This window comes from Amblyomma mixtum, chromosome 4, assembly GCF_055824585.1.
Source record: "Amblyomma mixtum isolate Tamu chromosome 4, ASM5582458v1, whole genome shotgun sequence".
Taxonomy (NCBI): Eukaryota; Metazoa; Arthropoda; class Arachnida; order Ixodida; family Ixodidae; genus Amblyomma; species Amblyomma mixtum.
In genome coordinates this window covers 153,553,885-153,568,392 of record NC_143015.1, presented here as the reverse complement: position 1 = coordinate 153,568,392, position 14,508 = coordinate 153,553,885, and the positions used below count along the sequence as shown (strand labels likewise).

General features: G+C 46.9%; 1 protein-coding gene across 1 annotated transcript in view; it reads right to left on the bottom strand.

Annotated features, from left to right (window-relative positions):
- LOC149348837 (prominin-1-A-like) overlaps positions 1–14,508 on the bottom strand; it is a 65,331-nt gene that overhangs the window by 14,159 nt on the left and 36,664 nt on the right. Inside the window, exons 13-16 of the mRNA XM_089588390.1 lie at positions 12,959–13,039; positions 11,292–11,369; positions 7,308–7,373; positions 5,328–5,465 (exon numbers count right to left, since the gene is read on the bottom strand). Coding sequence (XP_089444516.1) covers positions 5,328–5,465; positions 7,308–7,373; positions 11,292–11,369; positions 12,959–13,039 — 363 coding nt within the window. The remainder of the gene's footprint in view (positions 1–5,327; positions 5,466–7,307; positions 7,374–11,291; positions 11,370–12,958; positions 13,040–14,508) is intronic.

The window sequence follows — 14,508 nt, the reverse complement described above, 5'->3', positions numbered from 1 at the left end:
CTGCAGGGCGCGGTCAGCAAAATCTCTTAATGTGTCGAGAACGAAGAGAAGTTGATCTGACGGGTAGAGCAGCCCACCTCGGTCTTGGCTGCGGGTGAACTGAAGTAGTGGCTGGTTGCTAACCGGCTTCGTGCACAAAGTAAGGCAGTTCTCGCAATCCATATGCTCGCCAACAACTCGTGCAATGTAACCGCCCACATAAGCGGTAGCCGAGATCTGAAGCGACGGCAGGTGCTGTGGAAAAATTGTGGTAGTAAGCCTCAGAAGCACCAATCTTGCTCTCGACAGCCTCGGCGCTGCTTGCACAGTCGACGTCAGGGGAGGCTTTGGAGCTGAAGTAGAAGTTGCTTGCGCAGAAGAAAGGACGTCAGCGGGTAATAGTCTTGGCATCGAAGCACATTCTTTGTGGTCAATATTGGATACTGAATTAGACGCAGCGATCCCGGTCTTCAGTAGCTTTTCGAGACCTGACAATGCAGCCCGAACATCCAACATGTCGTTACACCCGGATGACATTCGCAAACTACCAAACACGGATTCAATAGGATCGCTGCTGAATTTTCGGGTGGGGACGAAAAAGAACTTCTTTTTCGTCCCCACCCGAAAATTCAGCACCGATCCTATTGCAGATATTTGACACACGCCACTGTAGAATAGGTAGTGATCAGAATTGCCTGATAGGTTTCGTCAGTGAGAAATTCACGGGTATGCCCAAATCTTTTTTTTTAGCCCTTCTAAATACATAGGGAAAGTGACTTCAAGCCATTCAAGCCGCGGATCAGCACTGTGGTCGAATTGGCGAGCATCCGGAAAATGTTGGTGTATGTGCTGCGTCGTGTTGCTGATATCGTGAAGCACGAACCACCAATAAACGTTCTTCACGAACGTAATGGTTGGCCCTGCAGCTGAAAATGACACGTCAGAAGTGCGCCCAGCCTGATCCTTGAAAAAGAAACAAGAATCGTACTCCGCGCGGCCGATCAGCAGTAGCCGAGCTTCTCGTATCCTCGATGAGCGCGGGCATCGAGGCACCCGCCGCGCGCGACGTATTCTACTCACACAGCGCCTCCTTGCGGCAGCCGTGAGCGGCGGCGGAGCCAGCGCCTGACGGCCTGAGGAGAGCGTTCGCCCAGGCACAGAAAGTATAGAGGAGGCGCTGACTTGAGTTACAGGGTACTGAAGCTGCCAATTCACAAACAGGAATACACACTTTTCTTCTCATTTCTGAAGTGACAACTTCAAAACTCTATAACTCAAGTTCTATGATAGCCAGGAATAATTTTACCCTTATTGCATTCCTTGGTGTCAGGAGAACCCAATGGCATGCATTTCAGTGAGTTTCCTGCAGCAAGTTTTCTGCAAAACTTTTCCCAAAATACTTGCATAAAAATTGCACAAGTGCTCAAGGAATTGTTTTATACGAAATTAAATTACATATCCAGAATCAGCGCACAAAACTGCATGTGGCCTGGAAATTTCATAACTGTGACTTCATTAATAAACATTTTTTTTCAAAGACCAGGGTCCCCCCTTAAGTTGTATCCGACTACAGTCAAGCTATACGGCCAATATGAACACGGCTGCAAGCAACACCGCTCCCCGTAATACAAATGAAAAGCCTGCTCTCATCTGATACAAGTCGCCACACCAGCAATGCCTCAAAGGATCGTGACTGGCACTTTGCGTTCTTGTTTTTTAATAGGGGATATTCAAAATTCCGCAAGTGCGCTTTCCCACATAACAATGTTGTCCCAAACAAGATGGCTGACCATGCTTTTCCAGCTGAAACAAAGCAAGAAAGACTGTTTTTTTTTGTTTGATTCTTCCAAAATACGTTTCTTACATTCTATCCACACCTTTAGCGCCTGTCCTATAGCCCACGTAGTTCCTTTATAGCGAAGTCGGCCATCTTGTTTGGGACAACATAGTTATGTGGGAAAGCGCACTTGCGGAATTTTGAATATCCCCATTGGCTCTTAACCCATATATACTGAAGCGGGTAGACGATGACGACAAAGAGTGATGGCACGAGTGCGAAGAGTAGAAGACGACAACGAAGTTCGGACTGTGTTCTCGGTGCCGCTCGCAGCTGTTCTTGTCTATTTGTAAATATCTGTAAATATATTCTTTCCCGCAACAATACCTAGCGTGCTACACGCAGAAAACAACTTTTTTTGAGCAGTAACTCGTAAAAGTTTATCGTGCAAAAGACTGCGCCCACTGTTTCAGGTTCAAGAGGCTCTAAACTCTCCCGTGCAGGGATTGTGGTGCGTGCGCATTTATTTTTGGGCATGGTGCGTGTTCAGAAAGATCGGCCAGTCTTCTCTGGACGCCATTTTCAGACTTGACCCCACCGACCACATTAAAGGTGCCCTGAAGAGGAATCTGAACTTGTCTTTTTGCCGCGGGAACTCGATTTACACGTTCCAAGCATTCTTAGAAACTGCGATTTACTGCACTGTGTGGCCGATTTCCGTAATTAAATCGAATTAACGTCCGGCTCCCGCCTTTTTTTTTTTAATTCTGCCTCGTACGGTGGGCGGAGTCGACCAATGCGTGGAGCGCCTTTCACCGAGTCCCGTAGCGGCTTGCCGCTCTGCCATCGGCGGAGTAATACGTAGTAGTCCGTAGTAGCAAATAGTCCACGCGTATTTTTATTTCTTCGGGCTTCTTTTGCGGCTATATTATCTGCGAATGAAACTATATTCATTCATGGAAACCTAAAAAACAAAATAAAGCGAAAGCAAAGCCTCCATGGGACTGGGTGAAAGGTGCTCCACGCATTGGTCGACTCCGCCCACCGTACGAGGCAGAATTAAAAAAAAAAAGGCGGGAGCCGGACGTTAATTCGTTTTAATTGGGGAAATCGGCCACACAGGGCAATAAGTCACTGTTTCTAAGAATGCTAGGAACGTGTGGATCGAGTTCCCGCGGCAAATAGACATGTTCAGAATCCTCTTCAGTGCACCTTTAAGATTCCGCAAGAAAAACGAATAACTTTTGTGCACTGTCACAAGAAAACGACCGCGCGTGATGAGAAACATGATTTTTACAGTCGATGCCAAATGTTTGAGGCTTTACAGCGATTAACAGGTAGCAAATTCGCCTAGAATCCTATACTGTAGGATGTAGGATGGCTGGAAAGTTGCTGTTGAAAAAAATATTTCCATCAGTAAAGCGATGAATCTGAATTCTGAAGAGAAATATACATTTTATATCGAAAAATATTTCAATAATTTAAAATTTCTGAAGTTATGGCAGGTTGAGACACTCAACCCTTTCCTTCATCCCCTTCGATCGATCTGCTGCTGCCATTTGTAGCATCAGAATTTTGCATGCTGAGTCTGCGTGCTGGGGGTTACACCGCATACATATGAATGCAGTGCATTCTACAATTTTATACCCACCACAAAATGTTTCCCTCAGCTAAAGCTATGAGTTAAGGGGGGACAGGGGTCTTAAAACTAACTTTTTTATTTACGGCTAGAATATCATGAAATATTGCACACTGATGTGTTTTTCTCTTCTGATTCCAAATATGTAATCACAATTGAGCTGGTGGTCTTAGAACTCACAAAGTCTAGAACATAATTAGGTACTTTCTTATACAGATTTAATGAACTTTCTCATTGCACTTTGTTGCTTTTATTTACATGAATTGATAGCCAGAGAGTTCCCAAACCCGGTGACATTCTTCGTTTTTCTCTAAAGCCATGTCAACCTGATATGCTATGTCGAGAGTAAAAGGTCGCAATATTTTACACTGCAACTCGTTAAGCTAATTGTAAATTGCTATTTATACGTGGCCTAAACAAAAAAAGTAAGAATGTCATCGGGTATGGGAATTTGCTGGCTATCAATTCATGCAACTAAAAGCAACAAAATGCAATGGGAAAGTTCATTAAAGATGCGTAAGAAATTACCTAATTACACTCTAGAATTCAAGATAACTCTTCGCCAGGACAGCAGCTTGGGCATGTTGGTTATTCATTTGTGACGGAACAGCGCAAAACACCAGGACAAGAGACAGCGCTTGTCTCTTGTCCTGGTGTTTTGCGCTGTTCCGTCACAAGATAACTCTTGATCTAAGACCACCAGCTCAATTATGGCTACATTTTTGAAATCAGAAGAGAAAAACACACGTGTGCAAAATTTCATGAGATTCTAGCCACAAATAAAAAAGTCAGTTTTAAGACCCTCGTCCCCCCTTAAATGAGCTCAAAATTCGCTCATAATTGTCCTGTGTTGAGTTTTATGGCGCATCGGCAACTAAGGCTATCATGCCCCAAACACAACAGAATTGGCATTTGGTCAGCAGTATTGTTTTATATTGTTTATACCACACTAGTTTGGGGTACTTGCCCAATTCGATCAGAAGAAGCCCGATATTCGCATCATCTGCGCCGATGCCGAAGCAAAGCAAGACGCTATCCCAACAATGTCACTGGTTCTTCACTACAAAACCTGCTTGGTGATAGTCAACATTTAATTTCTGAACTTAACGTTGCCTGCAGTTTAAGCGCTGAACAGGCCTTCTCTAACACACTGGACTGTGCCATACAGTTAAGGTCTTGAAAAGAAAATTTTATTAGTTTAGTCACAGTTATGACATTTTCAGGGAACATGTATTTTTGTGCGCTGATTCTAGACATGTCATTTAATTTCGTGTAAAACAATTTTTTGAGCACTTATGCACTTTTTATGCAAGTATTTTGCGGAGAGTTTTGAAGAAAATTTGCTGCAGGAAACTCGCTGAAGTGTATGCCATTGGGCTCTCTTGACACCAAGGAATGCAATAAGGGTAAAACTATCATCCTGGCCATCATAGAACTTGAGTAATAGGGTGCTGAAGCTGCAACTTCAGACACAGGAATACACATTTTACTTCTCATTTCTGAAGCGACAACTTCAAAACTCTATAACTTAAGTTCTATGATAGGCAGGAAGACAATTTCATCCTTATTGTATTCCTTGGTGTCAAGAGAACCCAATGGCATACATTTCAGCGAGTTTCCCGCAACAAATATTCTTCAAAACTCTCCGCAAAATGCTAGCTTAAAAATTGCATAAGTGCTCAAGGAATTGTTTTACATGAAATCAAATGACATACTTAGAATCAGCACACAAAAATACAAATTCCCTGAAGATTTCATAACTGTGACTTCATTAATAAAAATTTTTTTTTCAAGACCAGGGTCCCCCTTAAGCGCTGAACAGGCCTTCTCTAACACACTGGACCGTGCCGTACAGATTAAGTTGGAACTGCTGGCAGGCAATGAACAAAGGCTATCACAAGCCAAACGGTGGGTGAGTGAACATGTGCTCACCCCTTTTCTGGTGTGGTTCAGGTACTGCTGGACCAAATCAAGAAACTTGTCCTTGTACGTCTTGGCTGTCGCGACAGTTCTATCGACGTCCTCCTGCAGCTGTCGCTTGGCTTCGTCGATCAGCGCAAGTGCATACACCTGAAGCAAAAAACGTCGAGTGATAGACTGACTGACTGACAGATTTTCGCATGCCACAGCAGGAACTGTGGGCTACGAGACATGCTGTAGCAAAGGGTCTGCCAGACTAGCTTCGACCACCCCATGGTCTTTACAGCCTGTGAGAATCTACTCACATGGGTATGTCCGCATTTCGCCTCCACAAAACTGCGGCTACCCTGGGTGTGATCGAATACACACACTTCTGCTCCGCAGCTGAATGCCACTAAGGTCACCGACCAAAAAAGTAAGGTGGTAATGCAAAGAAGAACCCTTCAACTGCATGCCTTCGCTGGACAAGCCCCGTATGTTCTTGGCATATGCCGCCGCGGTGGCTCAGTGGTTATGGAACTCGGCTGCTGACCCAAAAGACGGGGTTTCGATCCCGGCCATAGAGTTTCTTACTATTACCTAGAGGGAAAGCTGGCAGCCCGTCTATGGGAGTTTGCATGGCGACCCCTCGAGACCGCTTCAGCCACCATGGGCGCTCAAAGCATCATGGGGCGGTGAGCTACTGGTTGCGGAACTGCAACTTCTGGCCAAAAAATAATAGAAAGATAAAGCTGTTTGATAACTACAAACGTCATAACTATCAATATCTTGTCTAATGATTGCAACAAGCGAGCAGAAGAGCATTTAAGTGCAAAGTTTGCCCAAAAAAACAGACGACTCGCTCTCCTATTGGCCAAGTAGTGAACACTATAAAAACTAATATTTCGTAATTAACAGGCGCACTTTTAAAAGTAAATATGTTTTCAAAAAAGATGTTGTTGCTTAAATACTATAAGAGGTTTTTTAATGGCATTTCGGAAAAGTGAAACCTTTTATTGGCGTCGTGTGTCGTTGCGGTTTCACTACTATGGTTTTTACACACTGCATTCACGCGAAAGTCGTCTGCGCGCACACGAACAGCGTTTTCGGAATGAAACATCTCAGTAGTGCCACTCCGTGTTCCAGAAAAACTGCGACTGTTCCGCAACAAGTAGCTCACCGCCCCATGATGCTTTGGGCGTCCATGGTGGCTGAAGTGCAGCGCTGCCAGCTTTCCCTCTAGGTAATATAGTAAGAAACTCTATGGATCCCGGCCACGGCGGTCGAATTTTGATGGAGGCGAAATTCTAGAGCCCCGTGTACTGTGCGATGTCAGTGCACGTTAAAGAACCCCAGGTGGTCGAAATTTCCGGAGCCCTTCACTACGGCGTCCCTCATAGCCCAAGTTGCTTTGGGACGTTAAACACGGATAAACTGATAAACATGTGATCCCACTCACTTCAAGTGCCGACAAATGGTCAACAGTGTGCCTACATACCGCATTTCTGCACACTGAATACTACTGACCTATCAAACAAACTATTCAGCGTGTTCTTAGCTTCCGCTAATAGGCCTCTTTAGTGCTGCATGTGTTTTCACAAGCGTAGGTGCACAGTTCGACGCAGCCCAGTTTGGTGGGGAAAAAAAATAAATATAAATACTGAAAAATTCTCGCACTTTTGAGCCTTTTCCTTTAGTCAGGTGCCTCATAATACTCACTGAAGCAATTTCCAACTCTAATGCAAAATTTTTTTTTTAGGCACTGAAAAGATGGAGGTACGGACAGGTACATACCACATTTGAGGTCTTTTGTAAGAAGTTATTACACAAATATGTACAAATTCTTTTCCTTTTTTTACAAAACCGGTGGTCGAAACGGCTTGAAAGAAGATGTCATTCATTTCTAGAGTCATTCTGCGCATAATTATACCATTTGTATGCACGTGAAACATGTGTACAGAGCTTACGCTTTACTAAAGGTTAGGATTTATACCACTGCAAGAGAGTACTCACGTTCAGAGTCTTGTTATCAATCTTGAGTAGCTTCTCCACTTGGTCGATTGACGGCAACAGCGCTTGCTTCAGGGGGAGAAGACGAGCATAAGTGCTCTATCAGTAAGACACCCTTTCGAGCAGGTAGGAAAAGTAGACCCACAGTAGTGCAAAGTGAATGGAAAATACCAGCTGCACTAAGCATACGTACTACAGTGCTCAAATGAAAAAATGTCTGGCCCTGTATAATGCTCAGCATATCACACGCAACGCAGACCGCAAAAATGGGAACAGCTTTCGTTTATGCACGCGGATAGATAACAATGCCTCGTGATATTGCCTGAACGGCCTTTCCGGACCTGCTCATCCAAACCGAATTCGAGAGGGCCAGCTACCAGAGATGCAGGAGGACTGTTCACAGCAAAAGCTAGTCCCAACAGTATTTGTGTGCAAGTTTTACCATTGCTAGACATTCGAAAATTGTCATAATTTCACTACTTTCAGTCAGGCAATAGCGAACCTGCGCTGAAGTTGGCCATGTCGATGGCAGCGCTGTAAAACTCAGTCTAGCGAGTGCATGCCACCTTGGTGCACTTATCGGCATGAAGCCGCAAGTGGCGTTCGTCAGCTATCCGTGCTACGTTGAGATATGCCAGGCAATGAACGCTATCAGCCAAACGAGGGAATCTAATCGTTCAGAATGTGCGCTCACGTTTGTGCGGCCCAAGCGGCTCACGGCAGCAGTTTTTAGTCACTGAATGGAACAACTGCTGTGACACCTGAGCAGTGCACATTCCCTATAATCACAACTTTCTTAAAGGTGCACTGAAGAGGAATCTGAACTTGTCTTTTTGCCGCGGGAACTCGATCTACACGTTCTGAGCTTTCTCAAAAACTGCGATTTACTGCCCTGTGTGGCCGATTTCCCCAATTAAATTGAATTAACATCCGGCTCCCGCCTTTTTTTTTAAATTCTGCCTCGTACGGTGGGCGGAGTCGACCAACGCGTGGAGCGCCTTTCACCCAGTCCCGTGGCGGCTTGCCGCTCTGCCATCGGCGGAGTAATACGTAGTAGCCCGTAGTAGCAAATAGTCCGCGCGTATTTTTATTTCTTCGGGCTTATTTTGCGGCTATATTATCTGCGAATGAAACTATTTATTCATGGAAACCTAAAAAACAAAATAAAGCGAAAGTAAAGCCTCCACGGGACTGGGTGAAAGGCGCTCCACGAGTTGGTCGACTCCGCCCACCGTACGAGGCAGAATTAAAAAAAAAAAAAGGCGGGAGCCGGACGTTAATTCATTTTAATTGGGGAAATCGGCCACACAGGGCAATAAGTCACTGTTTCTAAGAATGCTAGGAACGTGTGGATCGAGTTCCCGCGACAAAAAGACATGTTCAGAATCCTCTTCACTGCACCTTTAAGGAACCTGCAGTTCTTTTACATTTCTATTGTGTAGGAACCACTACAGTTGGATACAGCTTAAAGGGGTGGAGACACCACATTTGTGGTTCGCGCTTTCTTAGTTTCAAACGTTTCTTATGGCTTCAGGAAGCATGATACACACTCAAATATTCATATATTCACAGTGAATAATTTATTATAGCATTTTTAGGTGAACGATTTTCGGTTTCGGTTTCGGAATGCTGAGTTGTACAGTGACGTCACAGAGGGGGAAGATCAACTGCTTCGCTTGGTCACGTGGGCCCACAAAAGTTGTGACGCACCTACTGCTGCATCGTCTGCTTTCCCACACACGTGCTGACCAGCGCATGAAAACAGATTCTGACAGATCTGATTCCAATGAGTGAGGACATCGACTTTTTTTTTTGTTCGCACGCTAATATCGCCTTCGCGGGTTCGCGTGAGGATGCGAAACACTTTGCAAAATGCCAGTAAGCATCGCTGCGCCGCTCTACCCAAGCTGCGCCCACAACCGGTGTCACACTTCGCTGCCGTGCAGCAGTACCTGAGCGCTGCTTGGGATAGTGTACAAATATCACAAGAAAAGACAAGATCGCCTTGTTATCAGAACTGCCAGCTATACTCGAGCAGCGACAAAGCATGCCTGCTTATGTTGGGAGCTTTCGGCAACGGCACCGCTCGCGGGCGCTCCGGGCGACGAGCTCTGCTGCTGCCTGGCTGCCGTGGTCGTCGCTAGGCCTATAGCCTGTTTAGCAAGCGGCCGGCGCTTCGGAAGTCGCCTGCGCTATAATAAAAGGCCTACTTTTCACAAATAGCTGTAGTGTTAACAGAATCATTTCACAATAAAATAATAGTATGGTCAATCTCCTCGACGCCTTCGGCAGCGGAGCTAGCGGGCGCCAGGCGAGCCGGACCCCAACGTCGCGCCAGCGGCAGCTGCTAGGCGCGGTTGTGAGAAATTTGCTCATATCACAGTTGTTACCTCTACTAGCAGCTCAGTATTGGTCAGCGATCCTCAAAAATGACACTTTTTTCACATTTCTTGTACCATGGTTTATTATTTACGTCAAGAACACTCTTTAGCTCGCTTTTATGACGTCGGCAGACGGTATCCAGGCTGACCTACCGGCCGGCAGACTCGGACTTCACGTCCGCACAAGAAAATACAAAACAGCCATGCTACCAGAAAGGATGCTTTCTAGATTCGAGATACGACAGCATGACTGTGCTAAAAGTGGATCTTTCGGCAGCGACACTGCCTGCGGCAACGCCGGCCGACGACCTGCGCGCTGGTCCCAGACTGCCCTAGTCGTCGCTAGGCCTAGCTGCTTTCGCATATCGACTCCGCAGCTGAGGGCGCTTCGGGACTGGCCAGCGCTCAGAAACGTGCTCCGCTCGGCACCCCTTTACTGTGAACTCGTCCCATAATAAAAGATATGTTCGATTTCCACGACGTCTTCAGCAACAGAGCTAGCAGACGGCAGGCGAACCGCACCAGGTAGCAGCAGCACAAAACCGGCTGATGAAATTTACTTGCATCGCAGTCATCACTTCTACCAGGAACTCGGTATTTGCCAACGATCGTCAGAAACGATGCATTTTTGATATGCATATATCTCAGGGTTTGCTATGAACGTGAACAAACAATACTATCGCGTTCTTCAGATGCCGGCGTTCGGCACGAAGACTGGCGCAGACCGCCCGGCTCCAAGGAGTGCGCCCTATGACGCTGCCGCTCTCCGCGGTCGCATTGGCTGCCGCTTCCCGTCGTTGTTGACGCGAGCGGCCCGCCGTTGACATCTAGCAGGCCGTACGCAGGCAACGAGCTGCAATCGGACGTTGCGACGCTGTTCGCAACGGCGCGCCGCAAACCGAGCGAGTGGCGGTTAGCAGCAAACGCGGCTCGCTGGTGCGTCGACTGCACTCACGCGGCTGTGCCCCGCTCATCGTACGTCACTGTATTTTGGTATGACGTCACTAAAACTTTAATTTTTCTACACCCCTTGTGACGTCATGGTTGATGGCGCTAGCGATGGGTCTAGATCGTGAGAGTGAGCATTTAGGTAATCTTTGGAACCGAATTAAAATATTTTTTAAACGTTTGTTGCGTCCAACACCTGGCTGTGAGTGCCCTTGCATACATAGGAATCCTATAGCAGACTTTCTATAGCTTCAAAATTTGGTGTCTCCACCCCTTTAAGGACCAAGCAGCAATCACCCCTCAAAGCAGGCCCTCCAACCAAAGGGTGTCGGCCGACTCCCATGATGTCGTGGTTAGCCCCATTTCGCAGAGGCATCTGCCAGCCACCTCCAATGTCACGCTGAGAGATAACTGCGACGTAGTGGCAAACAGCAGAGGCCAATGACTGGAGGGCCTGCTTTGAAGGGTGTTTGCCGCTTTGCTCTTGAGTTGTTAGTAACAAAAACACTGAAGTTCACCCCCTTCATCCCATGGCCCACTACTCATCCACACAAGAGCCTACACAGGGCCACAGGTTTGAGCTCAATGTTTCTTTACCTCTCAACATTCGCAGCGTGTGGCCTCGCTGGTGTCCCAAGCTCAGAACAAGCCACCTTACCTTTTGTTCCTCGAGGTCCTTGACAAAGCCGCCAAGGTTGTTGAGTTCAGCAGTCACATTGTCCAGGATCTCTTTCACCTTCGGTGCACACGGAGAAGAGTAGAATTAGTGTGCAGTCTAACAGGTGCATCAACTATGTGTGCAAGCCATGCGCACACAACCTTCTGGCATTTTTGATTTTGCCACTGAGAGCGCAATAACACAAAGCAAACACACGGGCACAAAGATGCCAATCATCAGAGCTGTGGTTTTGCGACTATCCGAGAAGGCACAGATGCAAAGCACTCTAAGTCTGGCACGTTTAAGCGCTAACCGCATGTGGCGATAATTCGTGGTGACACGCCACAAAATGGCCTCCCACAATGAGCTGAGGGCGGCCGAACCACTGCAACTCATTCATCACGTTGCTCAGGTTCCGGGCTAGCAGAAAAATGTGCCCATCATCAGGAGGTTGCTCGCAAGACCAGCCAATGGCAAAAAGCACTGAGGATACATCTGTGACTTCCTATCTATTCTATGAGTGAAGCTCCATTTTTCAGCGAAGAAGCTGCCGACACTCGCTTCATCGATACCCATGCATCTGAATGGTTCAGTAAAAGCCAGGTAGGGGCTGAGCAACGCAAAAGAGTGTCGCAGGTATTCGCTTTATTGTGCTGCCCGCTGTTTAAAGTCTTAAAAATGAGGTACTAGTGAAAGTCTGCTTGTCTGATAACGAGAGGTAGTCGAACCAGACACGTATCCAAGGGTGCTTCGGTGTGCTTTCGTGCCGTCTCTCAAGTTTTTCCCGAGCCCACGGCTCTAGTTGGCCTGAATGCGCCAATATCGCGTTATAATCGTAATACAATACAATCTCGATGACATGCCCATGGCTGACAATTCATCAAATTCCTTAGCCGAAGCACGTTGTGTACAGTGTGCGGAGTTTCGGATTTTCTGAACCCTCTCACACACCACTGCGGACAATATTACTGCATGAGCCCCGACCGTACCCCTGAACACTATGCGCTCCCCACACATCGACGCTGCGATCGCCAGTCAAGCTGTAGGCGCCGCGAGTAGTGAGTTGTGGCCATGCGGCCATAAACAAATCTTGTCAGTAGTAAACAGATCTGTGTGAATGTATCTCGCATGTCTCTGCATACAGATCTTGCTAGTTTTGGATGATATGAAATTTCAGGTAAGATTTCTTTCGCGACCCTGTAAGATTCGTATCACAGAAATCCATTTTCGCAAAGGTCTCAAACTGCGTCCTCACGTTACATATTTGTGGTCGCATTACATATGTGTAAATGCAATAAGTGCTTTAGCATATCTGAAATGATGGCTACTCGGCTGTCCAGGAGCGGGATCAGGGCACAACACTACGGTCAGCACAAAGCCTGCAGCTACAGCCGCAAGCACTACAGCGACGTACAACTGTACCTACAACATCTCTCACCACATTCCGGCGCCGGCACCGAAGCAACAAATGCTGGACAGTACAAATGAAAGATTAAATCCTTCGCCACCTTGACCCAAGATTTCTTCTCGTAATGATAGTTCGCTTGATTTTCAGAACAAAACCAAGGCTCATTCTATCTTGGCCTTTGTTTCTCTCAATTCATAAATGCAAGCTACTAAAGAACTGCGCAAGTTTCCCAAACAAACAAAAACAAACTAAAGCTTACATCTGGAGACTTGTCAGACTTGAAGCTGTTCATCTTCTTTAAGACCTCCGTCAAGTTAAAGTTGAGGTGGCTTTTGTTGACCTAAGGAAAATAGATGGGCACATATATTACTCATCTTGGTGCTGCAAAAACAGTTTAGTTAAGGGGGGACCCTGGTCTTGAAAAAAAAATTTTTATTAATGAAGTCACAGTTACGAAATCTTCAGGACATGTGTATTTTTGTGTGCTGATTCTAAATATGTCATTTAATTTCATGTAAAACAATTCCTTGAGCACTTATGCACTTTTTATGCTAGTATTTTGCAGAGAGTTTTGAAGAAAATTTACTGCGGGAAACTCGCAGAAATGTATGCCATTGGGTTCTCTTGACACCAAGGAATACAATAAGAGTGAAATTGTCTTCCTGCCTATCATAGAACTTAAGTTATAGAGTTTTGAAGTTGTCGCTTCAGAAATGAGAAGTAAAATGTGTACAGTCGCCGACTGATTTTTCGGACTCCAAAAATTCGGACATGCTCGATTATTCAGACTGCTTCGTGGCACCGCCACTCTCCCCATAGACCGTAATGTATAACAACTGCCGAAAGTTCGGACATCTTGCAGCCTCTCGTTTGATTTTTCGGACACTCCTTGAGCCAACTCGACCGGCAGCACTTGCCGCACCGACGCTCACCGAGGCGCGGTTCACTTCGCTCAACGCCATTTTTGTTTTGAACTGAGCCTCCTTGCTGCCCCGCGAGGTGGCGCTACTGCAAATTCCCGCTCATCATCATCGTTTCCGCGTGGTTCGGTAGCGCGCCGCATGGTGGCGCGCCACACCAGTTCCGGCCGCAGCTTAGTAAGCCATCTCAAGGCAATCCAGGAGCCGCTTTGTTTGTTTATCCGGCAGCAAGCCCGCAAGAGCGCCGTGGTAGCACGACGCAGCGCTGGAGATGCGATATTAGCCTAGGGCGGCTTACAGCCGGCGTTTTGTCATCGAAAGGGGTCTGTTAAACCCCGAGTAGCAGTATCAAGATGTTTCGTTGAAGCGCGCGTGAGCATTGACTTATGCAACACCAGGCCGGCGGCAGCAAGTCCGCGAGAGCGCCGTGGTAGCACGCAGCGGTGCAGATGCGATGAGGCCCGACGGCTCTCGAAACGATGTGGGGGAGGAGGCAAGTAGAGGAGGTGGTGAAAGAAGGAGCGGAGAAGAGGAGGAGAGGCGGCGTTGGGCGAGGAGACATATGCAACGCCAGCCCGGGATCAGCCAGTGCATGTAAGCTCGTTAATTCGACCCCCGTTAATTCGGAAAATCGGATAATTCGACGCGCGCGCGAGGGCCCTACAATTATACATAGGAGTCTATGGGGCGAAACTCTCGTTAATTCTAACAAATTTTGCCGTGCGTCGGTTAATTCGACTTCACTCCGCAGCCCGCCAAGCCGGTTTGCCGAGAGCAAAAAGAAAAAAACACTGCCATGAGCGGCGCTACTGTACTGCTGATAGGCCATCCGTATGGTCATATCATCCATCCATCCGAGGAAGCGAGTTAGCGGCGGCCGAAGCGGCTG